At 50.6% G+C, this 27,132-nt stretch overlaps 2 protein-coding genes across 2 annotated transcripts in view; one reads left to right on the plus strand and one right to left on the minus strand.

Moving 5' to 3' along the window:
• The first annotated feature begins 865 nt into the window (after positions 1-865).
• On the plus strand, positions 866-4,497 carry LOC102448016 (natriuretic peptides A-like). The gene is made up of 3 exons (XM_014575886.4): positions 866-1,027; positions 1,146-1,460; positions 4,155-4,497. Exons 1-3 carry the CDS (start codon positions 896-898, stop codon positions 4,158-4,160), a joined length of 453 nt encoding a protein of 150 aa, XP_014431372.3. The 5' UTR covers positions 866-895; the 3' UTR covers positions 4,161-4,497.
• Positions 4,498-7,389: 2,892 nt separating this feature from the next.
• The window catches only part of CLCN6 (Cl-/H+ antiporter 6), a 28,132-nt gene continuing 8,389 nt past the window's right edge, over positions 7,390-27,132 (minus strand). The window contains exons 9-23 of the mRNA XM_075906604.2: positions 25,683-25,741; positions 25,064-25,196; positions 22,521-22,634; positions 21,972-22,138; positions 19,954-20,080; positions 19,473-19,602; positions 18,985-19,138; positions 18,726-18,885; positions 18,447-18,553; positions 17,180-17,366; positions 16,424-16,581; positions 15,450-15,606; positions 14,419-14,526; positions 13,743-13,868; positions 7,390-11,289 (exon numbers count right to left, since the gene is read on the minus strand). Of these exons, the coding sequence (XP_075762719.2) occupies positions 11,209-11,289; positions 13,743-13,868; positions 14,419-14,526; positions 15,450-15,606; positions 16,424-16,581; positions 17,180-17,366; positions 18,447-18,553; positions 18,726-18,885; positions 18,985-19,138; positions 19,473-19,602; positions 19,954-20,080; positions 21,972-22,138; positions 22,521-22,634; positions 25,064-25,196; positions 25,683-25,741 (1,968 nt within the window). The 3' untranslated portion in view covers positions 7,390-11,208. The remainder of the gene's footprint in view (positions 11,290-13,742; positions 13,869-14,418; positions 14,527-15,449; positions 15,607-16,423; positions 16,582-17,179; positions 17,367-18,446; positions 18,554-18,725; positions 18,886-18,984; positions 19,139-19,472; positions 19,603-19,953; positions 20,081-21,971; positions 22,139-22,520; positions 22,635-25,063; positions 25,197-25,682; positions 25,742-27,132) is intronic.

The following is a 27,132-nucleotide window of genomic DNA, read 5'->3' on the forward strand; positions in this document are numbered from 1 at the left end:
AGTTGGTGTGAAACACAAAATTGCCCTGACACTTTACACCCCTCTCACGCCTGTGCTGCAATCTTTGCCCAAACTAGGATGCTGGGTCTGTCTGAAAAGAGCATATGAGGATTTTTCTTTCCTTCTCTATCCTTGTTCGGCTTCCTTCCTAGCACCATTCTTGAATGAGATCCCTGGTCTCAGGCGGTAAGAGCCGGAAGCCCTGTCATCATGCTGAAAGGGGTGTTGCACGGTTCTGTGCCCACAAGGAACGGGACAGAAGTTTAAGAGACAGATACTTGGCTGGTGCATGAACTCCCGTTTTACATGGATCTGGCCCCACAGAGCTCCAGTGATTTACACCAGCTGACAATCTGTCCCAACAAGTCTAGGTCCCTGGCTTTAATGGTAGCTCTGTGGCCAGTTCTCCGGCATCCTTTCATGGTGCCGCCTTTACATATCTGGACACCCCCGCCAGGCCCATTCCAGGTTTGCTGGCCAGTTGTCCAACACTTGCCTCATTGTTTCCATTGTTAGGAAGCAAGAATCCGGATGCAGGGCTGAGAGATAAAGGGGGTGGGGGGGGGGGTGTTTTTTGGTGCTTCTCTCACACCTTGGAAGTGTGAAACCTCTTGAGACAAATCAACAGGAATGCGGCCCTCACGGCCATCGCTCTGCTGGGGCCAATGTAGCTTCGCCGCCCCCTGACAGCCGGACACAGACTGGATAACTTTAAAAGGGAATCTTCTGCCATCTCCAGCCTCAGCTCCTTCATCGCGGACAAGTGACGGAATGCAGTGGGCTTCATTCCTTGGGCATTCCGCCTGCCGACTCCGTGGGTATAAAAAGGGAGGGGTCAAGATCGCAGCCCATAGCGAGAGGGGGCTAAACGCTGGAGCCCAACTTGGACTGCGGCATGGGCTGGTGGACTACAGCTGCTCTCCGGTTCTCGCTGTTGCTGCTGCTGCTCACCATGAAGCCCACAGGAAGAGCTAAAGCTCATCCCATGTACAGCTCGGCCTCTTCCGCTGAACTTGCCGACTTCAAGGTAGGGCAGCAGGCGTGCCTGTCCAAACACACTGCCACCTGGGGCTGGGGGAGTGGGGAAGGTGTGCACAGCCCCTAGGGTAATGCTCTCCCCTCTGCTGCTGGTCTCTACATTGCAGACCCTGCTGGATCTCCTGCAGAGCAAGGGCCCCTCCGAAGAAGCAGACACAGGCCTGTCCCACGACATGAATGAGCACAACGAGGAAGCCGCAAGCGATGCTCTGCGGAACAATGAATACGCTAGACCCCAGAGAGAAGGCCTTGCCTACGGGCACAACAGCTGGGAGCTGCCAGAGAAACCTCTTTCCGCCCCGAGGAGCAAGCTGCGAGCCCTGCTGAACTCGCCCCGCAGCATGAGAAGGTTCTCGGATTGCTTCGGCCAACGGATAGACAGAATAGGAGCCCAGAGTGGCCTTGGATGCAACGGCTACAGGGTAAGAGAGGGAGGGAATGGCTAGAATCACCCAAGCACAGCTGGGGGACTGAATACCAAGTAGAGTAAGGAAGAAGCAAGCTCATGGTCTGGGCAAAGTTCCTGGGAAGTTTCAGGTGCACTGAGTGGTCCAGGCTGAAAGATGGATGCTGGGTTTTGAGGGGTCACCTGCCACAACTCTTTTGCTGCTGTGTCCACCTAGGTGGATAATTTAGAAAACAGTGGGACATGAAATGGGTTTGGGGTTCAACTAACAGTGCAGTGGGTGACACTCGGCCTTACCTGCCTTTTTTGAACTTTTATAGGACATTTTAATTTTTAGACAATAATGAAAACTGTCCTCTTCTGGCTCAGTCCCTGGAATTCGGTGCCCCCATTTTACAGGTGGAAGAGCGCACTCAGGATAGGTCTCCACAGCAACATTATTTCAAAATGACTGGCCTTATTTCGAAATAACTAAGCCCACGTCCACACAGCCGGCAGTTATTTTGCAATAATGTTGAAATACGGTCAAGCTGGAGGACTTCTTACTTCAACCTCTGTAATCCTCATTGGAGGAGGAACAGGTCAAGTCGGAGGAAGAGTGCTCGGTTTTGAAATAAGAGCTGTGCAGACACTTCGAAATAAGCTATTTTGAAATAAGCTATGCAATTGACACAGCTCAATTTGCGTTGCTTATTTGGAGGTAAGCCCTGCTGTGCAGACGCACCCTCAGACACCAATGTCCTGGGCGCCAGAAGAACCACCCTAGGCAGAATCCTTTCCAGGGTGATGCATTTGCTTCCAGAGCAATGGAATTTCCCACCCTAAGTATCAGAGACGTCAGAGCTCATTTGTGGGGGGTCAGCATAGCAGGGCCCCCTTCACTGTTCTGCTCAGGCTGGCTTTTCCAATCAGACTGAGGGGGTTCTACCTGCTCTTCCCATTGGCAACTTGTCTGCTATTTGAATGGTATCACTGCCAGCAAATTTACCCTCCTTAGACTCAAATGCAGCCTTTTGTCATTCCAGCAACTCATTCACGGGGCATGTCCTCAATACACCATCTTTCTGGGGTAGATCATAGCCTCAGGGTCAACCAGCCTGAGGCCGAGAACGCAGAGCAAAGCCTCTGCAGCATCATGTTACCTACTCACGGTGACATCCCAGCCTAGTGAGGAGTAACGAACTAGCCAGCACAGCGCCAAACCCCCCCGTCCTTGTCTATGCTGAGTGCAAAGTCATCACTTAGCTAACGCACCTCTTCCAGATCCTGGTCTCACCCAAGAACGCTCTGTAATGATGCCAAAGCCCACAGTGGACCCCTCTAAACATCTCAATGGCCTCAGTGCTCGACCAATTCAAGGATATAAAGATTTATGCCTTGCCTGCCACACCCACTTCTCACTCCTGTCTTAGCCAGGTTTTACCTATTCAGCTCAAGCTGCCGTGCTCTGGCAACATTTGGGAGCACAGGTTGTGGATGCCTGTTACCTTCTCAGAACTTTAAGATCCCAGCTAGGGATAATCATCCCCCTAAGAAGAGGGCAGAGAAATGTCCCGCCCCTACCACAAAGCATGGGAAGGCAACAGTCAAAGCGTAAGCGAGCTACCAGAGGGGAAACAGCTTCCGACCTCTCTCGGGATGGGATCAGGACAGAGGGGTGGCCCAAGCATGTAAAACAGCAGCAGCCCAGCTGCAGATGGGAGGAGGAGGGAGTGGGAGGGAAAAGAACAACAGAGAAAAGAGGAATATTGCTGGATGGCTTGGCGGGAAAGAGTTGCCGAGGCACCAGTAGCAGGTTAAGTTGCTCCTGTCTTTATCCACCCTTTGAAACCATGTGTTGCATTGGTTCCAATTCCGATGGTTTATTTTTAAGAGCAAAGATTGTTGAGTGGTGGAACACAAATCAAACCCTGGCTCTGCTACAGGGCACCCCGGGCAAGTGGCGTCATCTCTTTCTAGCCCAATTCACCCTCTGGGAAATGGAGAGAATTCTCCCCCTCGCGATCTGCCTCACTTATTTAGACCAGGGATGGGGAAAAGCATGGTCCGGGTCCAGCCCCCAGCTTGCCTGGATCGGGCTCCTCAGGGCTCTCCCTCAGGATTGGGGAGCTGATGCTCCAGCCCTGCAGCCCCCCCTTCTGCCCAGACCCCACACTGCTTCTGCAACCTCTCTCCCTCCCAGACCCACCAATCCCAACCCACTCCTACACCCTCCCTTCCACCCAGACCTCACACTCCAAGTCTGCTTCCCGGCAGCTCCCTCATTTTTTGGCCCCACTGCAAAGCATAGGGAACCCCCCAAGTTCTGGCGTGCGAGGGGAATGTGGATGTAGGTTTTTGCTTCACACTTTTGTGCAGCCCCTGACTGATTTTTTTCAGTGGCCCCCCCCGACCCAAAAAAACTTCCCCAGCCCTTCTGTAGACAGGCAGGTCTCCAGCGCAGTTAGCTGTTGTGGGCATGTACAGCATCTAGCACATGGGGGGCCTGCTCTTGATGGTTCTAGGTGCAATCGTGATGGCTGTCCTCTTGAGCACCACGCTGGTGATTGAGTCAGGGACCTTTAGAGATAAACGCATCGGTCGATAGGCTTGAGCTAAAGTTCCAAACCTGTAAAACTCACCAGCAGGTTATGCTCCACTGGCACAAATAAGTCCCCCTAAAGAGAAATGTCCCACTCCTGCATCTGCTGGTCTCTTCTCTCTCCTTCAGTTTTGAAGCTGTATCTGGAGACGGGGGCAATCCTCAACATCTTCCTCAGAGCCCCGAAGATCAAAGTGCTGTCAAAATCAGCTGCATCTTCTTAGCACCGCATTGGTGACTTGCATTGCAGCAGGTACAGTAGATGAAGTGAAGCTGCCATCTGTCTTCACCTGTTTGCAAACAATTTACCCTCCCAACCTTAGCACAGGATGGTGGCTTTCTCCCTGAATCGTAAGCGTTAAAGGATATCATCAGTCCCTTGGCACTGGAAAGAATTCCAGCCTAGAGTTCAGCACCTTGGACAGAAAGTGCAGAGCTGTGTTTTTTTTGCTTGCCCCATCAAATAAATGAGTACAATAAAAAGGCTACGGTTAATTTTTTCAAACCCTGTAAAAACACACCTCACATGCAGCTAGAAGACCGTGACAAAACCTCACTGAACTGCAGTAAGACACCTGGTATATGTAAGTAATTTAAGGGTACTGGGGTCTAATGAGTGCTGGGATTTAACAAGCCTAAAAACCCCATTTAAGCCTGAGTAGAGGCAGCAGGCTGGTTTAAGTGTAACCCTATTATAGCTGCTGTATTAACTCAGCTGTGCAGAGTATAAAACCCAGGGCACGGAGGGACAGTTTCCAATCAGCTTACTCCTTCCTTCCATCAGAAAGACACTCACTGCTTCCGTCCTAGGAAATAACCCGCTGGCCTATATACAACCTTGACCCCACAGCACAGGCCGAGGCCCTAAGCAGGCCATGCTGCAGCCAAGTGCACAGCGTCCATTTTGTATCTGGGGGGATGTTTCTGACAGAAGGTAGCTGCAGCTGCACTGAGCTGTCAGGTGACCACGATGGCCCAGGGCTGCCTTGGCCCCATTCAGAGAAACCGAGCCTGTTTCCTCATTTTTACATGACACCCGAGACAGAAATCGAAAAAGGCAGATCCTAGTCCCACCCCAGCACACTGTGACAAGGGGGAAGGAGGAGGAGTGTTGATGGAGTAAAGGTTTCCCTCCCACCCAGCACATCTTCCCTGACCCAGAAGGGCAAGAGACTAGGGCCAGAGTAGTTGCAATTTCACCCACAGTCACTAACCCAAATTTGGAACATCCCCACTGTCCAAGGGGCAGGAGTGTCCCCGTCTGTCCCTTGGGCCTGACTCCTCCAGTCCTTCCCTGCCAAGAGATGCTTGGTGCCCTAGAATTTTCCCAACCCACCCACTCAGGAGTAGGGTTGCAGGTGTCTGGTATTGACCCAGACAGTCTGGTATTTTCACCTCCTGTCCGGTAAAAAAATTCAGAAAATACCGGACACCTAAAATGTCCAGTACTTTCTGATTTTTTTCCCGGCCCAGGGGTCCGGCCTGGGTCCCCAACAACCCCAGCTTACCTGGTTCCGCAGGGAAGTGGTGTTCTGGCTTGATCAAGAAAACAAAATGGCCACCAGCAAAAAGCCTAAGGGGAAGCAATGCCTTCCCTAGGTCTTAGTGCTCAACCGCTCCCGTTCCTATCCCTATTCTAACTCTGCAGGCACTCTGAAAGGGGTCGTGCTGTTTTATTAATTATTATTAAATAACTTGGAGTCCTTTTTTTTTGCTCAACTTTGGCTCCCTCCCTTTCGCCCCCCCCCCCCAACAGAATTTTTTCCCTAGTGTTTTTTCGGGGGGAGAGAGATGTTTGGTAGTTTTGGCGAAACCATCTGGCAACCCTACCCAGGAGAGGGTCTCGCTCTCGGCTGCATTGACATACTGGTTGGTAACTCAGGGGGAGGGCTGATGTTGCTGCTGCCACCCCCATAAATTACATTTTAGGATACACCTTAGTCAAGCCCTGCATATCTGCCAATCGGGGAGCAGAGACCCATGCAGGGCTCTCCCCACCCTCTGCCTGGCCAAGGATGGGGGGAGCACCAGAACAGGCCCCTGCATTGCAGGCAAGGAAAGGACAAGCTCCATCCTAAGTCTCCCTGCATGAGGGGCTGAGTGCCAGCCCTGCCCAGCCCCCCTCTTTTCTGACCAGCACTGATTTGCAGAGCCCAGACCCAGGTCCCTGCTGCCCCTTATCCCCAAAGTCCCTGCTTTTGTGCTGCCTGCCTCTTCCCTGCCCCATCCTTGCTCATCTGTGCTCCCCTCCCCAGGGTTTGCTGCACAGATGCAAGTAAAATCCAGAACACGGATTGTGGATCGGATGAGTTGAGCCTGGTGGATGTGGATCCACATTTTTGTATCTGCACAGGGTTCTACACCTTGGGCAGCTCTGCCAGGCCTAAGGCTAAGCTGTGCTTTGTTTCAGCTAGTGTTTTCTGTAGGGCAGTGGGAGAGAACACAGCTGCTTGAGATAAAACCACCCCCGGGACTCCTTGCAAGTGCTCAGGATGAAATTAGAGCACCACCAATATGGATGACTTGCCTCCACTACGGAAAAGGCAGGATACCTTACTTCTCTCTGGATTTTTTAAAGCTTATTGGGCAGGGGAAGGAGGGAGGGGAAGGCTAGCTAACAAAGCAGATCAGCTCTCGGGTGTTAGGGCCAATTTACAAACCACATGGGACCAATCTTGTTACCATTGTAATCAATGGCAAAGCTAGCCCATCAAGTAACTGAGTATGGAACTAGGTCCAGGAGCAGTGGCACCATCCTCTGTTGAAATTAATGCGTTAGGCGCAAGTTTAGCAGGATTCCAAAAAGGACCAGACTTCTGGCCAGTGAGACGCGCCAGTCACACCGCAGCAACGATTAAAGCAAACGGGCTTTGAAAAGGATAAACACATTATCGTCATATGCAGCCTCTACATGTTCTTCAACCTGTATTACCAATCTCAGAGCTGGAAGGGACCTCAAGAGGTCATTGAGTCCACTCCCCTGCCCTCACGGCAGGACCAAGCACCGTCCCTGACAAATTTGCCTGATCCCTAACTGGCCCCCTTGAGGATTGAACTCACAACCCTGGGTTGAGCAGACCAATGTTCAAACCACTGAGCTATCCCTACCAAAGACCAAATTTTGAACTTGGGGAAAGGGGGAAAAGATTGCCCGGAAACATGTGTCTCCCTTTCAGCTAAGCAGCTGGGACTGGCCCCTGCCAGAGAGGTTTGGGTCTAGATTAACCATTGATTTGAAGCAGTCGGGTGATGCCTATTTGCAACTGCCTTCTAGTACAAACAGTGAGGGGCCCGGCCCAGAAAGCATACACAGCAAACAGCCCGAATGACTACCTACCTTGAAAACACATGTCCTTGGCTCTGCAGCTGTTCGACCATTTTTATTATTGGGATGAAAATAGAACGAATAAAGTGTAAACCACCCATGCAATGGGGAGGAAGAAGATCACGAGGCCCAGCAGTTGCAGAAGGACACAGACATTTTACTCAGACAGTTTACGGTGACAAGACCACATCCCAAGTGCCAAAGTTCAAATAAAAATATATATTCATACAAATTTAAAAAAAATACAGTTTATATACACCGTGGAATTAGCTTACATCATCTGGTAACAAAACAGTGCAAAATAAAATGATACGTGACTGCCACCGGCGTGGCTCGTAGCACAGAAGAGTTAAGACGCTGCACAGGAAGCAGTGCCGTCTGCTCGCCTGCGCGTTTGCCATCAATACTGACCCACGATGTGGACTCTCTCTCTGTTTTACTCTGATAAGAATTACAGGCACCGGTCTAGTGAGCTGCTTAGCCGTCAGGGGCAGACAACAAGCAGTTAAGGTTGGGGAGAAGGGAGTGCAGTGGTCTGCGATGTCTGAGAAGTCTCGATGGAAGAGAGGATCCGGGATCCTGTGCAATCGTGATAAGCGGCAGAGGCAAGTGCTGCATCTCAGAACCACACTCAGAGAGGGGCACCCCGGAACTGCCTTACTTCAGGAAGGAAATTTCCCTGCTATGGCCCATAGACAAGACTGCTGAGCAGGGGCACGTCCATTTGTGGATTCCCTTTAAAGCAGCTGGCAGAGTCCCACTGCGGCCAGTTACACATTCTCCTGGCTGTAGCAGTGAAAGGAAATGTTTTCCTTGCACAGCAGTTACCAGTAGGATGGATGCTTGGGCAGAGCAAGTGCGGTTGAGCACAGGCTGGAGTCCAGCAGCCTTCACTAAGGCCAGGGCTCAGATGTACCAGAGTGAGATGTTTCAGCTTGGCTGGCCTGGGGCTCCTCGCACCACAACTCACTAGTGAGGCCAAGACGTGGTTTGGCAAAATACACTGCCACGCCTCATGTACTGAGCAAACCGGACATGCCTGGTGAAGGCGACTGACAAAATTAACAAGCCCTATTTTATTAGGGGGGATGGGGCGGGAGAGAGGCTGAACTCCCACATAGCATCTGAATAGAGGAGGAAGAACCAGGTCTCTCGCTGGGCTAATGAAGAGATAAGACTGTGTACAAGGCCACACACCAGTGATGGGGGGGACTGTGCAGGAGCCAGATCCCTCTGGACTGGAAGCTAGTTCAACACAAGCATATTTCGAACATCCCATTCACCTGGGGCGAGGAGGGAAAGGTCCTAGAGTTTCTGGGACAAGTTCAGTCTCTTTCCAGCTACAGAAACGACTGGCCCCTGGCCCAAAGCAGAGGGAAAACAAGTTACTTGCAGGCCTGCTCTACATATGGGCGAAACAGGCCGACCATCGTTACATCGTTAGTCTGTTTACATAGCACAAGGCACCCTCTATGTCAAAAGCACAAGCCCAAGTCAACCCCCTTGACAGTCATTTAGACTCCTCTAACCAAAGCTCTCCCTGAAGAACTACCTGGCCAGCCAGGACTGAGCCATCTTGGTATGGGCCGCTCCCCCCACAGCTCTGGAGCCCCAGGGGAAGAGGTAGGAGATAGGTGATGGCCTTGGGAAAATGTCATTCCGTCTATCTGGCATGCGGAAAGGTCAACCCTCCCCCCTTCAGGGCTAGTGCAGAAGGGTCTCCTGAGCACACAGGCTATTTGCAATTGTGGCGGAGACAGAACAGCTGTCACAAGCCGGGGGTGTTCGATGCACCTGAATCACACAGGGCACCCTCTTGGCCGGCATGCAAAACTGGGATGGTACCTGCTACGACCAGATGGACCCAGCAGGGGGAATGTCATGTGCTGAAGGGAAGTTTTGCTCTACACACAGCAAAGCTCTTCCCTCTCCGCTCAGCAGGATATGCAAGAAGGGCCAAAACCTCCAGTCTGCTAGATTGCGCGGGGGAGAGGGGAGACTAGAAGAAAACCACCACAATGAATAAACCAATATGTAGCTGAGTCCTGTGGCTGGTTACAGGTTCTAATGCCAACACGGCAGAGTTATCACCTCCTTTGTATCATGTAGCTATCCCCAGACACTCGATCTGCCCGTACCAACTCAGCCATCCACAACCAATACAGGGGAAAGCTTCACCAATTCCTAGAAGAAACCTGCTTAACGAAAGGCCCAGCGTGCGACACATGCGCTCTCTGCACGCTAACTCCTCTTCAATTAAAGCAATGAGAGCAACGCAACCTCTGCCATAGCGCTGCCCAGCGAGGGAACACACAGAGTCCCTAGACAAAATCAAAGATCACAGGCTCTGCAATGGACACGTGACAACTGAGTTTTCCATCCCTCCAGACGGCTCAGTTTTAGAATAAGCCAGACTCCTAAACGAGCAGCTTCTTCCACAGCTAGCTAGTTTCATGCAGTACCATGAAACAAGTTAACCAGAGGGCTGGTAAGAGGGTTCTGGGGAAAATTGTCTGGGATGCCATCCCCAGGTGAGCAAGCGTGCTCTGTGCTTTAGCAAGCCAATCAGTTCCGTAGCCCCTAGAACGACAGGTACTGGCCAGGATGGTGCCTGCTAGAGCATCAGACTGGCTTTGACCAGCTTCTTGGTGCTGACGGTACCCGGCAGGTGAGTCTGCTATCGCAAGCATCCCAAACGCTGAGAGCTGCCGACAGTCCTTCCACTAACCTCCCTGCAAAGCTCTGGCTGGCTGGCAGCCTCAACCTCCCCAGGCTCCTTCTGTCCGGCAGCAGCACAAATCACATCATCTTGTTTCATGAAACTAAAGTAAACCCGCACAGCTGCCAGAGGCTGGGAATCTGAGCTGGAGAAGTAATGCTCATGCTCTTCTCCATGGGCAGCTCAATGCTTGGGGGGTGAGAGAGATTTCCTCCACCTCCACAGCCCTGGCAGTAGAGATGCCTTGAAATCCAGAACCCCCAAGTGAAACCAGGCTCCTATCACTGGGTCTCTGCAGCAGAGCACTAGGTAATGCACCATAGAGGTGCAACATAGTATTACAAGGAAGGGACAAGAGTGCCTGATAAAAGGCTTCTCTTGTAAGGGGAAGCAGCAAATGAAGGGGAAGGGATTTCTCTCTTCCATGTTGTTTTGTCAGTGTGTTAAGGGTTTATCCAGAACAGGCATTAGAACCAAGTTGTTTTGGATTCTTAGCTTGCCCAGATGCTCTCAGCAGCTAGCTGCTATCAGACAAATCCACAGCGGGGATTCCAGCACCTGAAGGATATTAAGAAATTAGGAGCTTTAAGAACTGAACTGAAAAACATGGAGCAAGAGTGAAAAACCTGGGCAATTTAAGAGTTCCCAACGGCAGAAAATTCCCCACCCTACCCCCAAAGGAGGTCTGATGTTGCCACTGATAGCTTTGACAACAAGCCCTTCTCGTGACAGTAAGGCAACTACTGCAGCAAAGAAAGGACGGAGAAGAAATCAACAAGTGAGAGAAGAAATTGGCTGCACTCCTTCACATGGGACGTGGTGGAGCCGGTGTTATTTTTACTCTCCAAACTGTAGGCATTTCTATAGGAAGAGCAGTGCAGGGCAACTTCTGATGAAAGAGACAGCTGGAGAGAAAAAAGCATTTTGGCAAAGAGCAGTCAAACAAAGCACCTCTCTGAGGCCAGCTAGCAGCTCTGGTCTCAAATCGCTCCTCTAGTCTCCATGAGCAAGATGTCCTCTGGTCCACAGTCTATGTGAGAGAGAAACCCACTGTCCTGTCCTTGGACATGGGGCGTCCAAGCAGAAAGCAAGGGCACGTGCAGGCTTGGAGGAAGAAGGGAGCCGTACCGGCAGCAGGGTCAAATGGTCTGGTAGTGCTGTCTCAGTCTTGCCTGCAGAAATTCATGAGTCAGGTTGTGTCGAGTTATTATTCCAACAATCTGGTGAAGGGAGAGAGGATAGTGTACAAGTCAGTCACATCAAGAGACAAGGGCTTGGTGGAGGAGAGGAGGCAGTAGTGTTTTTTCTAGCTGACCTGAAAAACCAGGTGAGAAATCTAAGGCAATTCTCCGAGATGGCTGGTCTAGACGGTTCAAGTTCTATTCCCTTCTCTGACCTGATTCCTTTTCTCAGGGCTTGTCTACACACCAAGTTAGGCCAATGTAGCTATACCGGTTGCTAATGGTCGCAAACCCTATGAGTATAAAGAGACTTTATAGCTGTAACCATATAGGAAGGAGAATTGGCTGTACTGACATTTATACTGGTGTAACTGCATCCAACCTAGGGGTTGTTCCAATTTAGCTACATCTGTAGAAAAGACATACCACTAACCAAAATTATACTGGTACAAACCCTGCATGTAGTCAAAGCCATGGACAAGTCACTAACCCAGACTTTCTCCATCTCAAACTGGCTTAATACTGCCCACATGAGGTTGCAATGCTTCACGTGCTATATAATGCTGCCAACTTTTTCAAGGTCAGGTGCTTAAAAAATTGGGCACCTCTGTATTCAGGATACTGGAGGTGCTCAGTGCATCACTTTGGAAAGGAAGAGGCAGCTAAATGGACTGTTTTTGGCCAATGTGTCGATGCTCTCCAGTCTGTTTCTAGTCAACACCTTTCCCTTACTTTAATATCACCGATATGTGGCTTTGTCCATTTCTAGAGGGTGCTAGTTACATTTCAGTGTCTCGTTAGGAAAGAAGTGCCCCAGTGCCATTTGTTAGCTTGGTTTTAGACACCCACTCTTCCAAACCTGTCCATCTGCTCATGGCCCAGCTTTACATGGCCAGGTCCTCTACAGCTTCCTCCCTCACCCACAAGAACAGCTCCACACTCACTATGAAATCTGGGAGAGCAAGGAACACAGTCAGGGAGTACTTTATACTACAGCTGCAAAGACAGCTAAAGCCAAGATCTCTTCCCCTTCTACCCAGCTTAACTTGCACTAAAAGGGCCAATACAAGGATCGAGTCCAGCCCAGAGATGTACTGGACTCTCCTCATGAGCCAGCAGCATTGGGCATTTCTGGATGAAGACATTTTAGCTCATCTTGTTAATTGCCTTTTTAGTCTCAGAGTCCATTCGGTGGCTCTTTCCGGCCAGCACAACCCTCGCATGGCTGTACTAGAGAGAGATGCCCATTAACACCACTCTGAGATGTAACACAGGAGACTTAAGGTAGCAGCAATAAATTCTAGGAAGCCCTGGTGAGCTAGAGGACTATGGCTGAACAAGATAAAGTGCTGGGTGCTTCCCCATTTCAAAGAGAAGTCACCACTGCCCTCTCCTAGAGCACCGCTCTGCCTCACAAACAGCTGGGGGGAGATACAAACCTTGTGAAGTGTGGCCAGTGGCAGAAACACCAGGTGTTCAGCAGAATGGGGAGGCATGTAAAGATCAGTGCTAGGATCCTTTCACATACTCTGTAGGGTCACAGTAGAAAATGCCTATCCGCTCAATCACTCTTGTTTGCAATGTTTGCATTCCACTAGCAGGCTCAGTGGGGTAAACATCAGAAATCCTGGCATTCAGAGAAAGCTTCTGCAGCCTCCTCCTCGCCCACCACATCCCTGAAATACACCTGAGCTAGTTCCAGACATTAAGTAAGAAAATGACACGTACAATCTCCAGGGCAACTTTGCTTCATATCACATGATAAACTGTCCAGAAAGCCACCACTGCAACAGCTCAGCCAATCCACAAGATAGACCCCGTCCCTGCACATCTGCTGTTAGTCCTGGCTGTGCTTTGCGGAGTTTTGTCCTGCGCCAGCACATGGGAGGGCTGCTAATTCTTTACTGTGTTTATAGGAAGCTGAGGACACCTGCTGGGCAATTTGTACACTGCAAAATCACAAGATGATTAATCTCAAATCCTGATAATTCAGCTGGTTCTATCCATGATTGTCTCTGCTCCTAGAAATACAAGTTCCTGCCTGACAGAAGATACGTCCCAACCACAATCTGGGCAGATCATTCCCAGGGCTGCAGGCAGCTTTCAGTCTTTGAGACTCATTCAGCTTTCGGTAGCTGCCACAACAGAGGATAGGTAGTATCACTTGTGGTGGTTTTTCTGAAGCAGACCCTTGCCTACTGGGAAAGGGGCTAAGAGGCCTGAAAAGACAGCAATAGCATTAGCTTCCAGTCACAGCCAACCAGAGCTGGATTCAGACCAGGGACAAGTGAAGATTTCAACCATATTACAAGCCCTGAGTGAAGATTTTCAAGTGAGCAGATGTCGGTTCAGACACAATCAGGTGAAATTTTGCAAATCTCGCGCTCGGTCAGACAGGGTTTGTTAAACATCAACCTGGGGCTGAAACAGAGCACGGGGCAGCACCCTAATGCTTCCCACTTATCCATGACACTGCTGCAGGAAGGACTCACCTCTCCAACTGCATTCACCACTGGTAAGTGCCTAAGCCCCATCGTCCGAAACAGGTTGAAGACTTGTGAGGCATGAGTGTTTGGAGAGACCGTGAAGGGAGACGGGTTCATGTAAGGGGTGACATCCTGGGGAGAGTTAAGAAGGAAATACCAGAATCATTTACTTTCAAGGTGAACTTCCCTTTGCCTGGAATCAAGGGGTTGACAGAGGTGCTGTTTTGCCTGTTGACTCTATGAGTCTTGGGCCCTTTCAAGCAAATGGGTGGAACCTGTTGGTCCAACCCAGCAGGGAAACTCTGAACAGCTACAAGTGAAGAGTAGAAGGAGATCCAAATTCATCTGAACCATGAGCCAAGTCTATGGAGAACAGGAGCTGTTCTCCTACCAACATGCAATTGATTTCTCAGAGAGCTACGAAGTGGTTGGAAGAGTACTTCAGACCAAGAGATCAGAGGTGCAGGATTTTTGATCACTGTCATCCAGAGAGGACTCCATTAACTTGGGCTCATGCTAGAGCAGCAGTACAGGGAGACCAGAATTCGAAGGGGGAGTAAGATTAGGTAGAAAGTGCCTCTGTAACCCCAGGCCAGGGAAGTTTTTAGAGCATTCCCAAGAACATGCACCAGGGAGAAAGGGCACCACTGTACGGCAGCAGGCTCCCATCAGCATCTCTTACCACTATCATGCGTGGGTTCAGCAGCGTGAGGTCCAGGTCATGAATATCTGGGTAACGGGGGTAATCCTCAGCCATTTCAGCATACGACAGGCGAGGCTGGCTGGTGCTCTGCAATCCCAAAACAGCCCTCACTCAACTCAGGAGAAGTGTTACCCTTCCTAAAGAGTGTTCCTCAAGTGCCTGAACAGCCGCAGCCATGCGAGAGCACAGCCAAGACTGGAGCTCTCCCCAGTCCTCCAACACACTCAGGGAGTTACACAGACATCCAGAGAGAGTTCTCAGAGATCACTCTCAGTGGAGCAGGGAACATGTAAATCAACACAAGGAGCCATGTTTTGGCAGAGGAGAGGAAAGGCCTGACGTGTCTGCGATCCTTGCGGGGTTTACTCCCCCCTTTGGAAGGCAGCTCCAAGACACGATGCAGGAGTTGGGCAAACAGGCTGGACTGTTTTGCTTTCTACACGCTCGGAGAGACGTCTGTCCAGCAAGCCATGGAGAGGCAGACAGACCAGGTACAAAGACACCATGCTGATGGGTGCACAAGGGCTTGTCAGACCTTCCCTCCACCTTTGGCTGCTCCACAAGGGGATGTCACTAGTGCACGATGTATTTTCACAGAGAAGCTGCTATTGTTTGGTCTGCACCTTTTCCTGCACTTGCCCAGTTACATAGCCTAACCCTCCCTTCGAAGCCAGAAGGGAAGAGTCACAGTCAATACTCCCCATTTTTTCCATCCATGTGTGGAATAAATTGTGGCATGCACCCAGACACATGCAGATGTGCACCACCAGTAGAAAAACATGCTGCCGGCTGTGGGCGCTCTGCTAATCAGCTGGGCAGCAATTGAATCTCTCCTGGATGGTCTCCCAAGTGCTCAATTTACAGGGAGCAGGGATGCCAGTTCCACACTGCAGCTTCTAAGAGGACAGAGGAGTTTAAAACCCTGCATGCCAGCCCCTGGGGATGCAGTCTGCCCAATTCCTCCCTTCCCAGGGAGAGTCCGCATCTCCCCCAGAATCCACAAGACCCACCGACTGACTCTCGGAGTAACAGACTCCTCGGATGAGCAGGGTAACCAGCTGCGAGCGCAAAATCAGGCCGTGGAAGGTCAGCGGTCGGAAGCGCTCCTCCATGGTCCACTCTTCGCTGGGGGACTGGTCTGGGTACAGGTTGGGGTAGGGAGTATACCTGTGACAGATTTCACACCACTGGTTACAATGGGGACTGCCTGGAAGTACCTGAATAGGATAGTGTCTGGCAAGCTGGGGAGTGCTTTGTATGCACAGATTGCCTTCCATACAAGCATGTCCAAGCGCTTCACACTGGGGAAAACACTTGCCCATCTCTTCTACAGATCACGAAACCAAGATAAAGAGGGTTAAGTGACTTGCCCCAACTCAGCGGGGGAAGCAAACCAGAAAACAGCCTTCCCAAGCTGCAGTCCCTGCTCTAACGATGAAACTCCACCCTGCCCAGTCCCAGCAGGCTGCTGGCCACACTGAAACCAGATCTGGGTAGCAGGACCCTGGCTGCTAGCTTAGAGCTCACCCAGGCCAAGCGAGGCACACAAGGGGGAACCTTGCTCTGCCATCGTCTGTGCTGCAGACACAGCGGGCTGGCATGTTTCACAAGCACCATGCCCCCCTTATGAAAGAGGGGACGGTGTTAGACACCCAGCAGGCGGCAGCAGGGAAGTCTAGAGGAGTAAAGGAGAGGCTGTGAGGAGTGGTGAGGACCAGGCAGGAGTAAAGGGAGAGGAAGAATGTGTTAGTGGTTACAGCACTAGCCTTACAACATGGCAGTCCGGGGTCCAAGTCCCTGCTCTGCAACAGACTCGGGTAGCGACAGTTCTCACCTTGGGCAAGTCACATCTCTCTCAGCTGCCTGTTTGTACAATGGCCTGGGCCTAACCTACAGTGAGTTGTTGTGAGGTGCTCAGTTACTATGGTAAAGGGGACTACGTAAGTACCCTAGATAAAGCCCACTCTGTTTCCAGCCAGCTCACCTTCTCTCCAGCATCTGCTGCAGCAGATCCTCCTTCTCGGGCGGCTCCTCCGTCGCCACATGCTCATCGCACATGTTGCGCAGCTCGCTCGAGGGGTACGATTTCATGGACTGGCTCCGCTTGCGCTGTTCTCCGGCTCTGGTGAGGATGCTGGATTTCTGGAGGGGGTGGGGGCAGAAACTTTACCCAAGGGACATGGATCTTGTGCAAAAGAGGGAGATCGGGGCTGTATCCACGGAGTGCCAGAATGAGCTCTTTCTGATCTAAGCCTCGCTTTAGTATATGTGGCTAGCAAAGGGCTATCTGCTAGGAAGCTATCCCAGGGATTGCTTGCATCGTATTGGCAGGCGCTCCCAGGCCTGCAGGATTCACTCTCTAAAAATGAGAGGCACGAGAGATGAAACAGGCCTACTATGAGCTCAGCAGAGCTCCATCCAGCAAACTCACTCGCATTTCACTCCCTCCCATCCAGCCCTGCCAGTGTCCCCTTGGAATGAATTTTCACCATGGCCCATGGAGATCTTTCCTCATGCAGTACGACAACTTCACTCCATCCCTCCTGCCACACGCTTAGAATATTGGGAAACTCTTCCTGACAACACAATGTATTGTGGGGACAAAGTCATGGACAAGCCGCACGCTGAGGCAACATGACTCATGCACCGACAGCCCAGCCAACACAGGAAGCCGCCCCCCTCCAGCATCAGTGAAAAGCCCCGTATTCCCAAGATTACCAGGCTGCTACCTCCTCCTCACCTTGAATTTAATGTTGTTGCTGATCAACTGGTTCCCCTTCATGAACTCCCGCTCATTCCCCCGGTTCTCCGTCACCACAGGGAAGGCATGATGGACTGTCGTGCGCAGGATACTGACCAGCGACTGGATCCGGGTGTGGGGATACACGTAGGTCAGGTTGGGTTCCATGATATCACTGGCTCTCAGCCTGAAGCAGTGGAGAAATGCGAAGTCACTACGTGGCTCCTGGGGGTGCTAACATGCTAGCTGCAAAGCAGGACGGTGCCGAACAAGCTTCAGAGAACCCTATGCAACTCATTTCCCTTCTGCGATGCCTTTGCCCTTCCAACCAACCCTGTCTGCAGAGAGCAGCTCGAAGGTTACGGAGGCAGCTGCGTTCCCTACCTAGCATCGCAGGAGCACGCGATGCATTAGACAAGGTGACAAAGGCTCCTGCCCCAAAGAGCCTGCAACCTATGTTAGACAACGCAAAGGTTCCTGCAACACCACCAGGAAAGGGAAAGAAAACCAAGGAAGAGATATGTCACATGAAGCCACCAGCAGATACAGCCCCCACGTTTTCACCAAGCCCCTCGGTGCTCTGTCCTGTCGCACCACTAGGCTGTGCCGTTCTACAGGAAGCACCCTGAGTATATGGGAAAGCACCCTGGGGTCAGTGGTTCTAGAGCCATGTCAGGCAGAGCCCACCTGGCTGCCTCCCTTCACTTAAAGAGCAAAGAGGCTCTCGGAGTAGCTGGGGAACGCACTTCAGTCAGTCCAAGAACCTTGGTGAGATATTAGTGCTGTTTCTAGAGGGAAAAAGGAGGTCCAGAGAAATCAGGTGACTTTCCCAGTCCACAGTGGCAGAGAAAGGGATAGCACGCAGGAGTGCCTTAAAAACATAAGATCGGCCGTTCTGGGTCAGACCAAAGGTCCATCTAGCCCAGTGCCCTGTCTGCCGACAGTGGCCAACACCTGATGCTACAGAGGAAGGGAACACAACAGGTAATCCTCACGTGATCCCTCCCATCACCCACCTCCAGAGAAATAGAGGCTAGGGACACCATTCCTAGCCATCCTGGCTAATAGCCCTGATGCTGATCACTCCGCCATCTACCTTTTCTCAAGCCCCAGCTTTCCCACCCCACTTCTGGCTTCATGCACCATCTCCACCTACTTCCCCAACACTCCAGGGAAGTCCCATAGGAAGGGGTGCCCCATTCCCCACCGGTCCAGAGAATAACAAGCAGTTCTCCAACACCGGTACGGCCAAGAGCCACGTCCTTACTTGTCAATTTCCACCTCCGTCTCCCACTCCAGCAGCGGCACCCCTCGCAGGCTCACGTGGATGTCATAGATGCCCTTGTTAAAGAAGTCTCCTGTCCATTTGGCTACCTGCAAAGACAGAAAAGCAGCAGTTGGCCTGCTTTGCGAGCACAAGACTCCTGGGTCTCAAAGCGGAGAGGCGATGGATAGCATGGATGTGCATGGGAGCCTCCCTCAGCCAAGCAGTGAGAAGCCAGAGTCTAGCCAAGAACCACGAAAGGGGCGTTGAAATGGTGCTCACCATCAGGGTGATCATTATCGGAAGCCCATAGGTGATCTCATTGGTGGATTCTATCAGGATAACGGTGAGGCTAATCGTCATGCGGACCACTCCTCCCAGGAAGGCTGCTGCACCAATCAGAGCAAAGGTCCCTGAGTAGATGTGGTCCAGCCCAATGTAGCTAGGGAGGAAGCACACACAGTGCCCTGGCATCAGGACCAAGCTGCTCAAGTGCCTAGCCAGCTTCAGCAGCGTTTGACAGCACACACACACAAGGCACCTTTTGAGGAGGTTGGCGACCAGGCGTCCAAAGGCAGCCCCGCAAAGCAGCGACGGTACAAAGAGACCGCTGGGCACAGAGCTCCCATACGTCCAGCAGGAGAGTAAGAAATAGAGAAGGAAGAACAGGGAGAGCGTAACTGGGCTGAAAGTACCTGCAACACAAGAAGAGTTATGACCCAGGGGCTCAAGCCTTTCAGTCAAGCTGGGATCTCCCCACCTCCTCACTGCAGACTCTCCTTTCCACCTCAAAGCAGCTCCTTAGCCCCAGAGTCCCAATGAGCCCCAAGGACGGTGGTGAGACAGAGCAAGGGGGAAGCCAGGACAGCAGAGCCTACTCACTGCAGCTGGAGCGCTAGCCCAGGTCCACAGCAGGCCCTGAAAGCCACAGGAATCTGAAGATGCTTCTGGCTGATCGTAGGTAAAGCTTAGACCAGACTCTGAAGATGCTGGCATGGAACCCGAGTAGGTCGTCTCCTGGATACTCACCATCCTGGTGGAAGAGCTGCAGGATGGCTGATTCCTGGGGGTTGAAGAAGAGCGTTGCCATGTCGTTGTAGGTTTCATTGGGGCAGAAGAAAGTCTTGATGCTTGCATTCACATCCTCCGAGGAAGAGTCCTAAACAGGAGCAATCAGGCAGTATGTGAAGGTATAATCCGATCACACCACACCGGGAGCGGCCACCAGGACCAGAATAAACCTGCACGCACAGCTTTCAGCACTGCCTGTGGGGGCAGTCACATCCAGACACATGATACAGGACTTGAAATGAGACCAGATACACAATTGCCATCCCTTGGTCCAGGGGGCAATATTCTCTTGCACATCAAGCTTTCAGCAGTGTATGCAGCCGTATCTGCAGAGTGTTAGTTCTAGGGAGAGGGGGATATGAGGGGTGTATATTAACGTAGCTGATGGCATGTTTCCTGGGGTGCTGGGGACAGTGCCTGTCTGGTGGACAAGTGTTACCTGAAGGCTCAGAGTGCTGTTGCCACTATGATTGGCGGAAGACATCTGCCGGCATTCTCCTAGAATCATGGAAGCTACGAACACCACAATGGTGGTGGTTAGACACACCAGCAGGCTCTCCAAGACTCTGCAAGCACAAAGCACAAACCATGCAGGGAAAACCATGCTCAGAATGATCAAATCCTTGGTCTTTGCAAACAGCCCTGCATCCCAACGTTGCTCTGAAAGAGCTACAGTAACCAGCTATTTGGGGCTCCGCTAAGCAGACAGCCGAGCCTAAAATCAGCCTGTAAGATGGGCCATCTAATGAGCATGGTCATTCCAACCAGCGCTGGCCAGAGAAGGCTGATAGACTTTGAAAGCTACTCAGCAGCCAGAGAAGATTTGGACACAGTCATTTAACTCTGCACTAGGCTTGCCCTGCACTGACCCTTACTGCCATCATATTAATCCAAGAGGCCCGGACTAAGATCTTAGATGCTGCTACAGCCTTTCCTCCACTTATCCACCTGCCCTCAAGGGCTTCTGGCCTACACAGCACATGGTGAAACAGCATCGATGGCATCACCTGACAGACCGTCTTTAAGTTGCCTTCCATGGGCTTTGCTGTATCATTCAGAACTGGTCTCTTCCTTCTTAGCTACATGGTAATTTTCTGTAAACAGAGCTTGTATTATGCACTAATTTCCTGCATCAATGGAGTGGACACGGTTTGACTTGAGATGTTCTGATTGAATGAACCAATTAAGCAAAAGGCACTGTCCTAGACACAGCTGTTCCTTCCATGACTATTTAGCCTGAAAAAAAGACCTAGGGGGACACCTAGTGGTGACACATGCTGAAGTTGAGCAGCAATTAAAGGGCTTTTTTTCCCCCCCTTCAACAAAAATTTTTCCCGACCCCTTTTATTGGGCCCGGGGGTTGCGAATGTAAAAAGGTTGCACACCCCTGATCTAAGAACTGAAAAGATCCCTAGGGTCCGTGTACACTGCACGGCATTCTCAAAGAATCTCCTTCATATGCATCATAAAGGACTCCTGGTTCCTTTGCATCACAAGGGGCATGACAGTTGAATTTTAGCAGCTGAGGTTAGCTTAGCATTCTCTCTGCAGAAGCCATAAAGCGGGACGGGGAACCTTTACGTCAGGACCACGGACACACAGAAAAAAATCAGTCGGGGGCCAGAAAAGTCAGAAACAAACACGCACACACACACAACCCACACTCTCCTCACTGATAACGCCCCCAACTCCCCATAGTCCCCTCACACAATAGAGCCTAGGAGGCTTCCAAGGCTCTGGGGTGGAGCCAAAAATGAAGGGTTCAGGGTGTGGGAGGGGGTTGTCAGGAAGCAGGCTGGGGCACAGAAGCAGAATGGGGATGCAGGGTGGGAGCAGGAAAGGGGGATGCAGGGTCGGGCTGCGGATTGGGGGTGGGGTAGTGTGCAAGACTGGAGGAGGGTGCAGGAGCGGGCTGTGGGGGGGGGGGTCTGGATAGGAGAAAGGGTGCAGGAGTGAAATGGGGGGAGCAAGGTCTGTGTCCTCCACAGCTCTCAGGCACCACCCCCTGCTGCACTTATTGGCCTCAATTACGGCCAATCAGAGCAGGGCGAGGGAAGCCTCCAGGCAGGATTTCTCCAGCAGGGGAGAGGGGGTGGAATGGAGAGGGAGAGCAGCAGCTTCCTCCCCCCTGCCAGGCACAGCCTGCCATTGGATCAAGCCCTGCCATATCTGACTGGCCTGTGAGACTGGAGTGCCAGCACAGGCTCCCAGATGCTGGGGAGAGCCCAGAGCTTCGGGGCCCAGATCCAGGCAAGCCAGGGGCCAGTCATAGGTTGCCTACCCTGCTATAAGGTTTGCCAGGCTTTGTTAGTTCATTCAGAGGGATTTGCATTCTGTTCTCTAGTCCCCATTTTTCCATATTTTAGCCCCTGCAGCTCTTTGAGTCTCTGTGGACACAGGCAGTGGGCAAAAATAGACAGAGATTACACCGCGGGAGGCAGAAAGGAGACCGGATACCTGACCAGCTTTGGCTTCGGATGTACGTTCCGCATGCGATACTTCGCCAGCTTCTTATTTAGGCAGTTGAAAGTGGCTCCAAGAAGGCCTCCCACGATTCCCATCATAATGAAGAACCCCAAGTCCACAGCCGTCCAGAGGTGGCATTTTTTATCAGAGTCTGAACACTAGGAAGGATGATGGAGGGGGGAGGGGGGACGGGAAGGGGCAGGAAGAAAGGGGGAGAAATGCAGGAATGAGAGCAAGATGCAAAAGAGAAGATGGAGACGTACCAAAGCAGCCACTAAATCCGCCAGCCACTTCTACCTCAGAGACAGGAAACATTCAACAGCGCCAATCACAGAACCGGATTAATTCCCTTTGTCAAAACAGAGCAGCGGTTTCCCACCCCCCCCCCCCTTTACTCCAAAGAGCAGCTAGGGCATTCCAGCTGGAGCTCTTCACTCCCCTTTGTGGGACTGCAACTAACAGTGTTCGTTCCTTTCACAAAGCCAGCCAGGAGCTACAAAAGGGCACACCCGGAAAGGCAGCAAAGCAAGAAAAACATACCTTGAACTCCCCAAAGTTTAGCAGCCCAGGTAGCTGGAAAGACCCCCAGCTTCCAAACTGAATCCCGGAGCGGAAGAAGTTCAGGGTGAAGGTGGCAGCCATGGAACAAAAGAGCTGGAGGAGTAGAGAGGCAAGAAAAACACCCAAGTCAATAGTGAGAAGGCCAGTCTCTCCATACAAATCATGTCTGGGGAAGGGAACTTGTAACCTACAAGCACTTTCCAAAATGTGACCCTTTGACTGTGTTCAGAGACTAGGACCAGAGAGACACTATTGTAATCACTTAGTCCAGTGGCTCTCAACAAGGGTACATGTACCCCTGAGAGTAGGCAGAGATCTTCCAGGTAGTACATCAACTCGTAAAACTAGGCAACTATCTAGATAACAGGCTACATCAAAAGCACTGACAAAGTCAGTACAAGCTACAGTTTCATACAATGATTTTACACAACTACATACTCTACACTGAAATGCAAGTACAATATTTACATTCCAATGGATTTATGGTAAAAATGAGAATGCAAACTCTTTTCCAGTAACGGAGTGCTGTGACACTTGTGTATTTTTAAATGTCTTAATTGAGGTGAAATTTGGGGGTGAGACAGACTCCTGAACAAGCATCTGGAAAAGTTGAGAGCTGCTGATCTAATCTGACTTCTTGCATAACACGGCTCCCCAGAATTTAATCCAGTAATTCCTGCAACCAGCCCCGTTAGTCATGAGCACAGATCTGCAGCACCTAGAATCGATTTGTGTAGGATCACTTACACAGCTTGTTGGTGTATGTAATTTATAAATTGAGGCCTAAATTTGCTCTGGATTGGATTACCATCTTGGGGAAGCTCTCAGACCCTTCAGTTGGCTCTGCTGAGGGTAGCCTGCCACAGCTTTCAAGTTGCACTATGTGTCTGGCAAAAGAAAAGGCCAAGTCGCAGCACCAAAGGCTTCTATTCTTAGGACAAAAAAGACTGCACTAGAAGTCTGCCAACTCCAGCCCAGGGCAGCAATCGGAGTCTGAGAATGTGTCCCACCCTAAGGCAAAGCCAGGTCTGTTTCTCACAGCACTTGGGGATGCAGCAATCTAACCGCTGCGTACTGTGCTTCCACTGCCCAGACGGGACATAGGAGCAAAGCCGCGTCTGAGTGCTGCCCCAACAAATGTGGAACAATTCCTCCTCCAAGTGAGTTATGGGAAAGTGCTACTGACCCCCAGCTGTAATTCACAGAATCACAGACCTGGAAGGAACCTCAAGGGGTCAAGTCCCGGCCTCTGCACTCATGGCAGAACAAAGCACCATCTAGACCAGGGCTATTCAACTTTGGAAGCCCCAGAGGCCACAGTGATACTCGTGGCCCTCAGCACGTGCTGTGGGCCACAACTTAAGTGTGGTTGCACGTACGTGCAAATATATATACAAATATATGCAAATAGCTTCTTCTACACTGAGGCATGAATACAAAAATTAAGACAAGACTACACAACACACAGGCCCCATTTAAGTCAGTTCCGTGGATAATAAAATGCAGTATTTACCACATTTTCCACCCATATGACAGCATTTTTAATGAGCAATGACAGTCCAGGAATTTAACTTCTAAAACACATCTCAGCAGTAGACCATTATATTGACTACTTTTTTGTTTTGGCTTCACAACAGTCCAGGAATTTAACTACTAAAACACTTATCAACTGAAACCACACTGTAAACAAACAGGCCACATGTTGAGTAGCCCAGATCTAGACCATACCTGACAGGTGTTTGTCTAACCTGCTCTTATAAGTCTCCAAGGGTACGTCTAGACTACAGGCTTTTGTCAACAGAAGTTTTGTCGACAGATACTGTTGACAAAGCTTATGTAGACAAAGAGCGTCTAGACTACATCCAGTTCTGTCGACAAAGCAAGCTGCTTTTTCGACATGACAGTGTAGACACAAAGGTCAGTGTAGATGAAATAATGCCCTCTGTCAACAGAACTCTATCGACAAAAGGTATTATTCCTCGTAGAATGAGGTTTACAGCTGTCGACAAAACTGCTGAGCTCTGTAGACGTTATGTTGGCAGAACTCAATGGCAGTGTAGATGCAGGTATCATTTTGTCGACAAAACCCTGTAGTCTAGACACACCCCAAGGGTGGAGGTTCCACAACCTCTGTTTGTCAGAGGGTGGAGATGGATCGCAGGAGAGAGATCGCTTGACCATTATCTGTTCTGTTCACTCTCTCTGGGACACCTGGCATTGGCCACAGTCGGCAGACAGGGTACTGGGTTGGATGGACCTTTGGTCTGACTCAGTATGGCCATTCTTATGTTCTCCCTAAGAAATATATTCCCCTGCTTAACCACCCTGAGAGTTAGGAAGTTCCCTCTGGCATGGACACTGTAAGCAGTCTACATTGTGCCAAGAGAGCTCAGTGTGACAGATTCAAGTATCTCAGATTCTTCAGTCTAGCTCACTGGCTTCTAGCTCGAATCCCATCTCTCAGGTTCTAGCTCGAATCCCATCTCTCAGGTAACAGGAATCTAAAGAGCCCAAGTTCTCACCACTTTCCACGTGAGCCCCTGGTTCCAGAAGGAGGAACCTTCCTCTAAGCTGAAGAGAGTACCCCCGATTGGGGCCCCAAAGGCTGCAGCAACCCCCGCAGCAGCCCCTGCAGATACAAAGTCCCTTTTGTCCCTAAGCAAAGTGGGAAACAATGAGAGTTTATTAAGTCACAATCTTCAAGGAACTGGAGAAACTCTTCAGATGCAGCCCACCCCGAATGCGTGCGCACACACAAGGAGAATCAAGCCGGGGACTACGCTAATTGCTTGATGGGATCAGGAAGGGGGTCTTATTCCTGTATCCAGCTGTGCCTGGTGGGCAGCATCGTGCAGTTAGCGATCTGCGGCTGGATTTATCATCTCGCCCCAAAGCAGTAAACATTGGCCACAGCCAGAGATAGGATCTGAGATCGAAGGGGGAGCAGTGGTCTGATACAAAATTAACCACAATGTATCTCCAGCCCCTTTTGGAGGGGGATGTGCACAAGAGAATTGTGGGGGCAACCATGTGCTCCAGGAAGGAGTCTCTCCTGGATATACAATTGTATACCCTCCCTTTATTGGGCTGACTGATCCACCCAATCCAGCAAGCCCATCCCACCTTGACCACCCTAAGTACCTGTCACTTCGGAAGTAGGGAAAGTTAAACTGGATCTTTCTTAGGGAGATGCTCTGGAACTGAAAAACAGAAGGACAGAGTCAAAACTGATAAAATGATAAACCAAGGCAGCCCCCTCCCCCTCCTACCCTCAACAGCCTTTGGGAGCAGCCAAAACTTAGGAAACACGCAACTCTCTTGCCTGTATATTGTTACTCCCACTATAGGGATGTAGCAAAGGGAAAAGGGGACAAGGAAATGTACTTTGTGATAAGGGATTGGTTGCTCTAGGAGCAGATCCTGCAGAGCTCAGTGCATGCAGGAGCTGGGAGCTTTGCCCTAGGATGAGTTCAGCACAGCACACACTACCTGCCTCTGCTGACCTCTCCTCTCAGCACGAGGGAGAGAAAGGTCCAATGCTCCCTTCCCTTCCTGCAACATCTTGGCTTAAACAGGCATGTATCCCACTGGGGATCAGGGTCAGTTTCCTCCTCCTTCCTCAGCATGTACAGAAGATCTCCAGACACTCCAACACAGGGGCCCTGAAGCCAGCACTTACACTCCAGAGGCCGCAAGGCTGAGCCAGGAGGCAGCGTCTGTACTCAGGAGGCCTCGAGAGCTGGAGAAAGCGCTGTCATTTGCCACCTGTTCTAGCACAAGGCAAACGGTTACCCTGTGTGCTGCCTTTCGCTTTAGTCACACACCTAGGAGCCGCCACTGCAGAAGGAGATTGTTGTGATGCTGCACCCCCATATTTTTTATGGAAATAGGCATATTCTTATTAAAAAAGAAACTAACTTGAATATGCTTTATGCAGTGCGTGGCATGTAACCTATCTTTGGAGAAACTGCCATCCCCTGAATGTGTATCTGCGTGCATGTGTCATTCCTATACTTGAAGTTAAAAATATGAAGCATAAACCTGTTTATAGAACTAGATGTGCTAATGAAGGCCATTAATAGTACTCAAGGAACTTAATAGCCTGGTACTCGTGACAATGATCTGTGAATAGTCCTGTTTTTCCTGTGCACTTGTTCTGCCAAGACATATGACCAGGTCACCTGATGCTTGAACCCATTTTGGATGGGGGTACTTTTCCATAGGGATTAAAAAGGAATACCAAGAATTCCCACCTTGGCCAAAATCCAATTATAGGTAGGAAATCAAAACAATAGGCAGTTGCCGGACACCAAGACACCCCCTGTTGACCACCCAGATGGCTTTTGGGAAGACTGAACAGAGGAAAGGATCATGCCCAAGCTAGGAAGCTGCATAGCTTGTCAGTAAAGATGATAACGAACTACCATTAAGGTAAAAAATTGCATGTTTACAAGTTTCTTTGAATATTAACCTTAGCTGGCATATTTTGTGTTATGTAGCTTAGTAACTTACTTTGATAGGTCTTATCACTTGCAGCCGCTTAAATCCTACTTTTTCTATTTAATAAAATCCGTTTATTAATAAAACAAGT

Source organism: Pelodiscus sinensis, chromosome 24 (assembly GCF_052426305.1).
Source record: "Pelodiscus sinensis isolate ZL-2025 chromosome 24, ASM5242630v1, whole genome shotgun sequence".
Classification (NCBI taxonomy): Eukaryota; Metazoa; Chordata; order Testudines; family Trionychidae; genus Pelodiscus; species Pelodiscus sinensis.

Coding starts and splice junctions, on each gene's coding strand:
- LOC102448016 (XM_014575886.4), top strand. CDS start 896: ATGGGCTGGTGGACTACAGCTGCTCTCCGGTTCTCGCTGTTGCTGCTG. Junction 1,028..1,145: donor CTGAACTTGCCGACTTCAAG/GTAGGGCAGCAG, acceptor TCTACATTGCAG/ACCCTGCTGGATCTCCTGCA.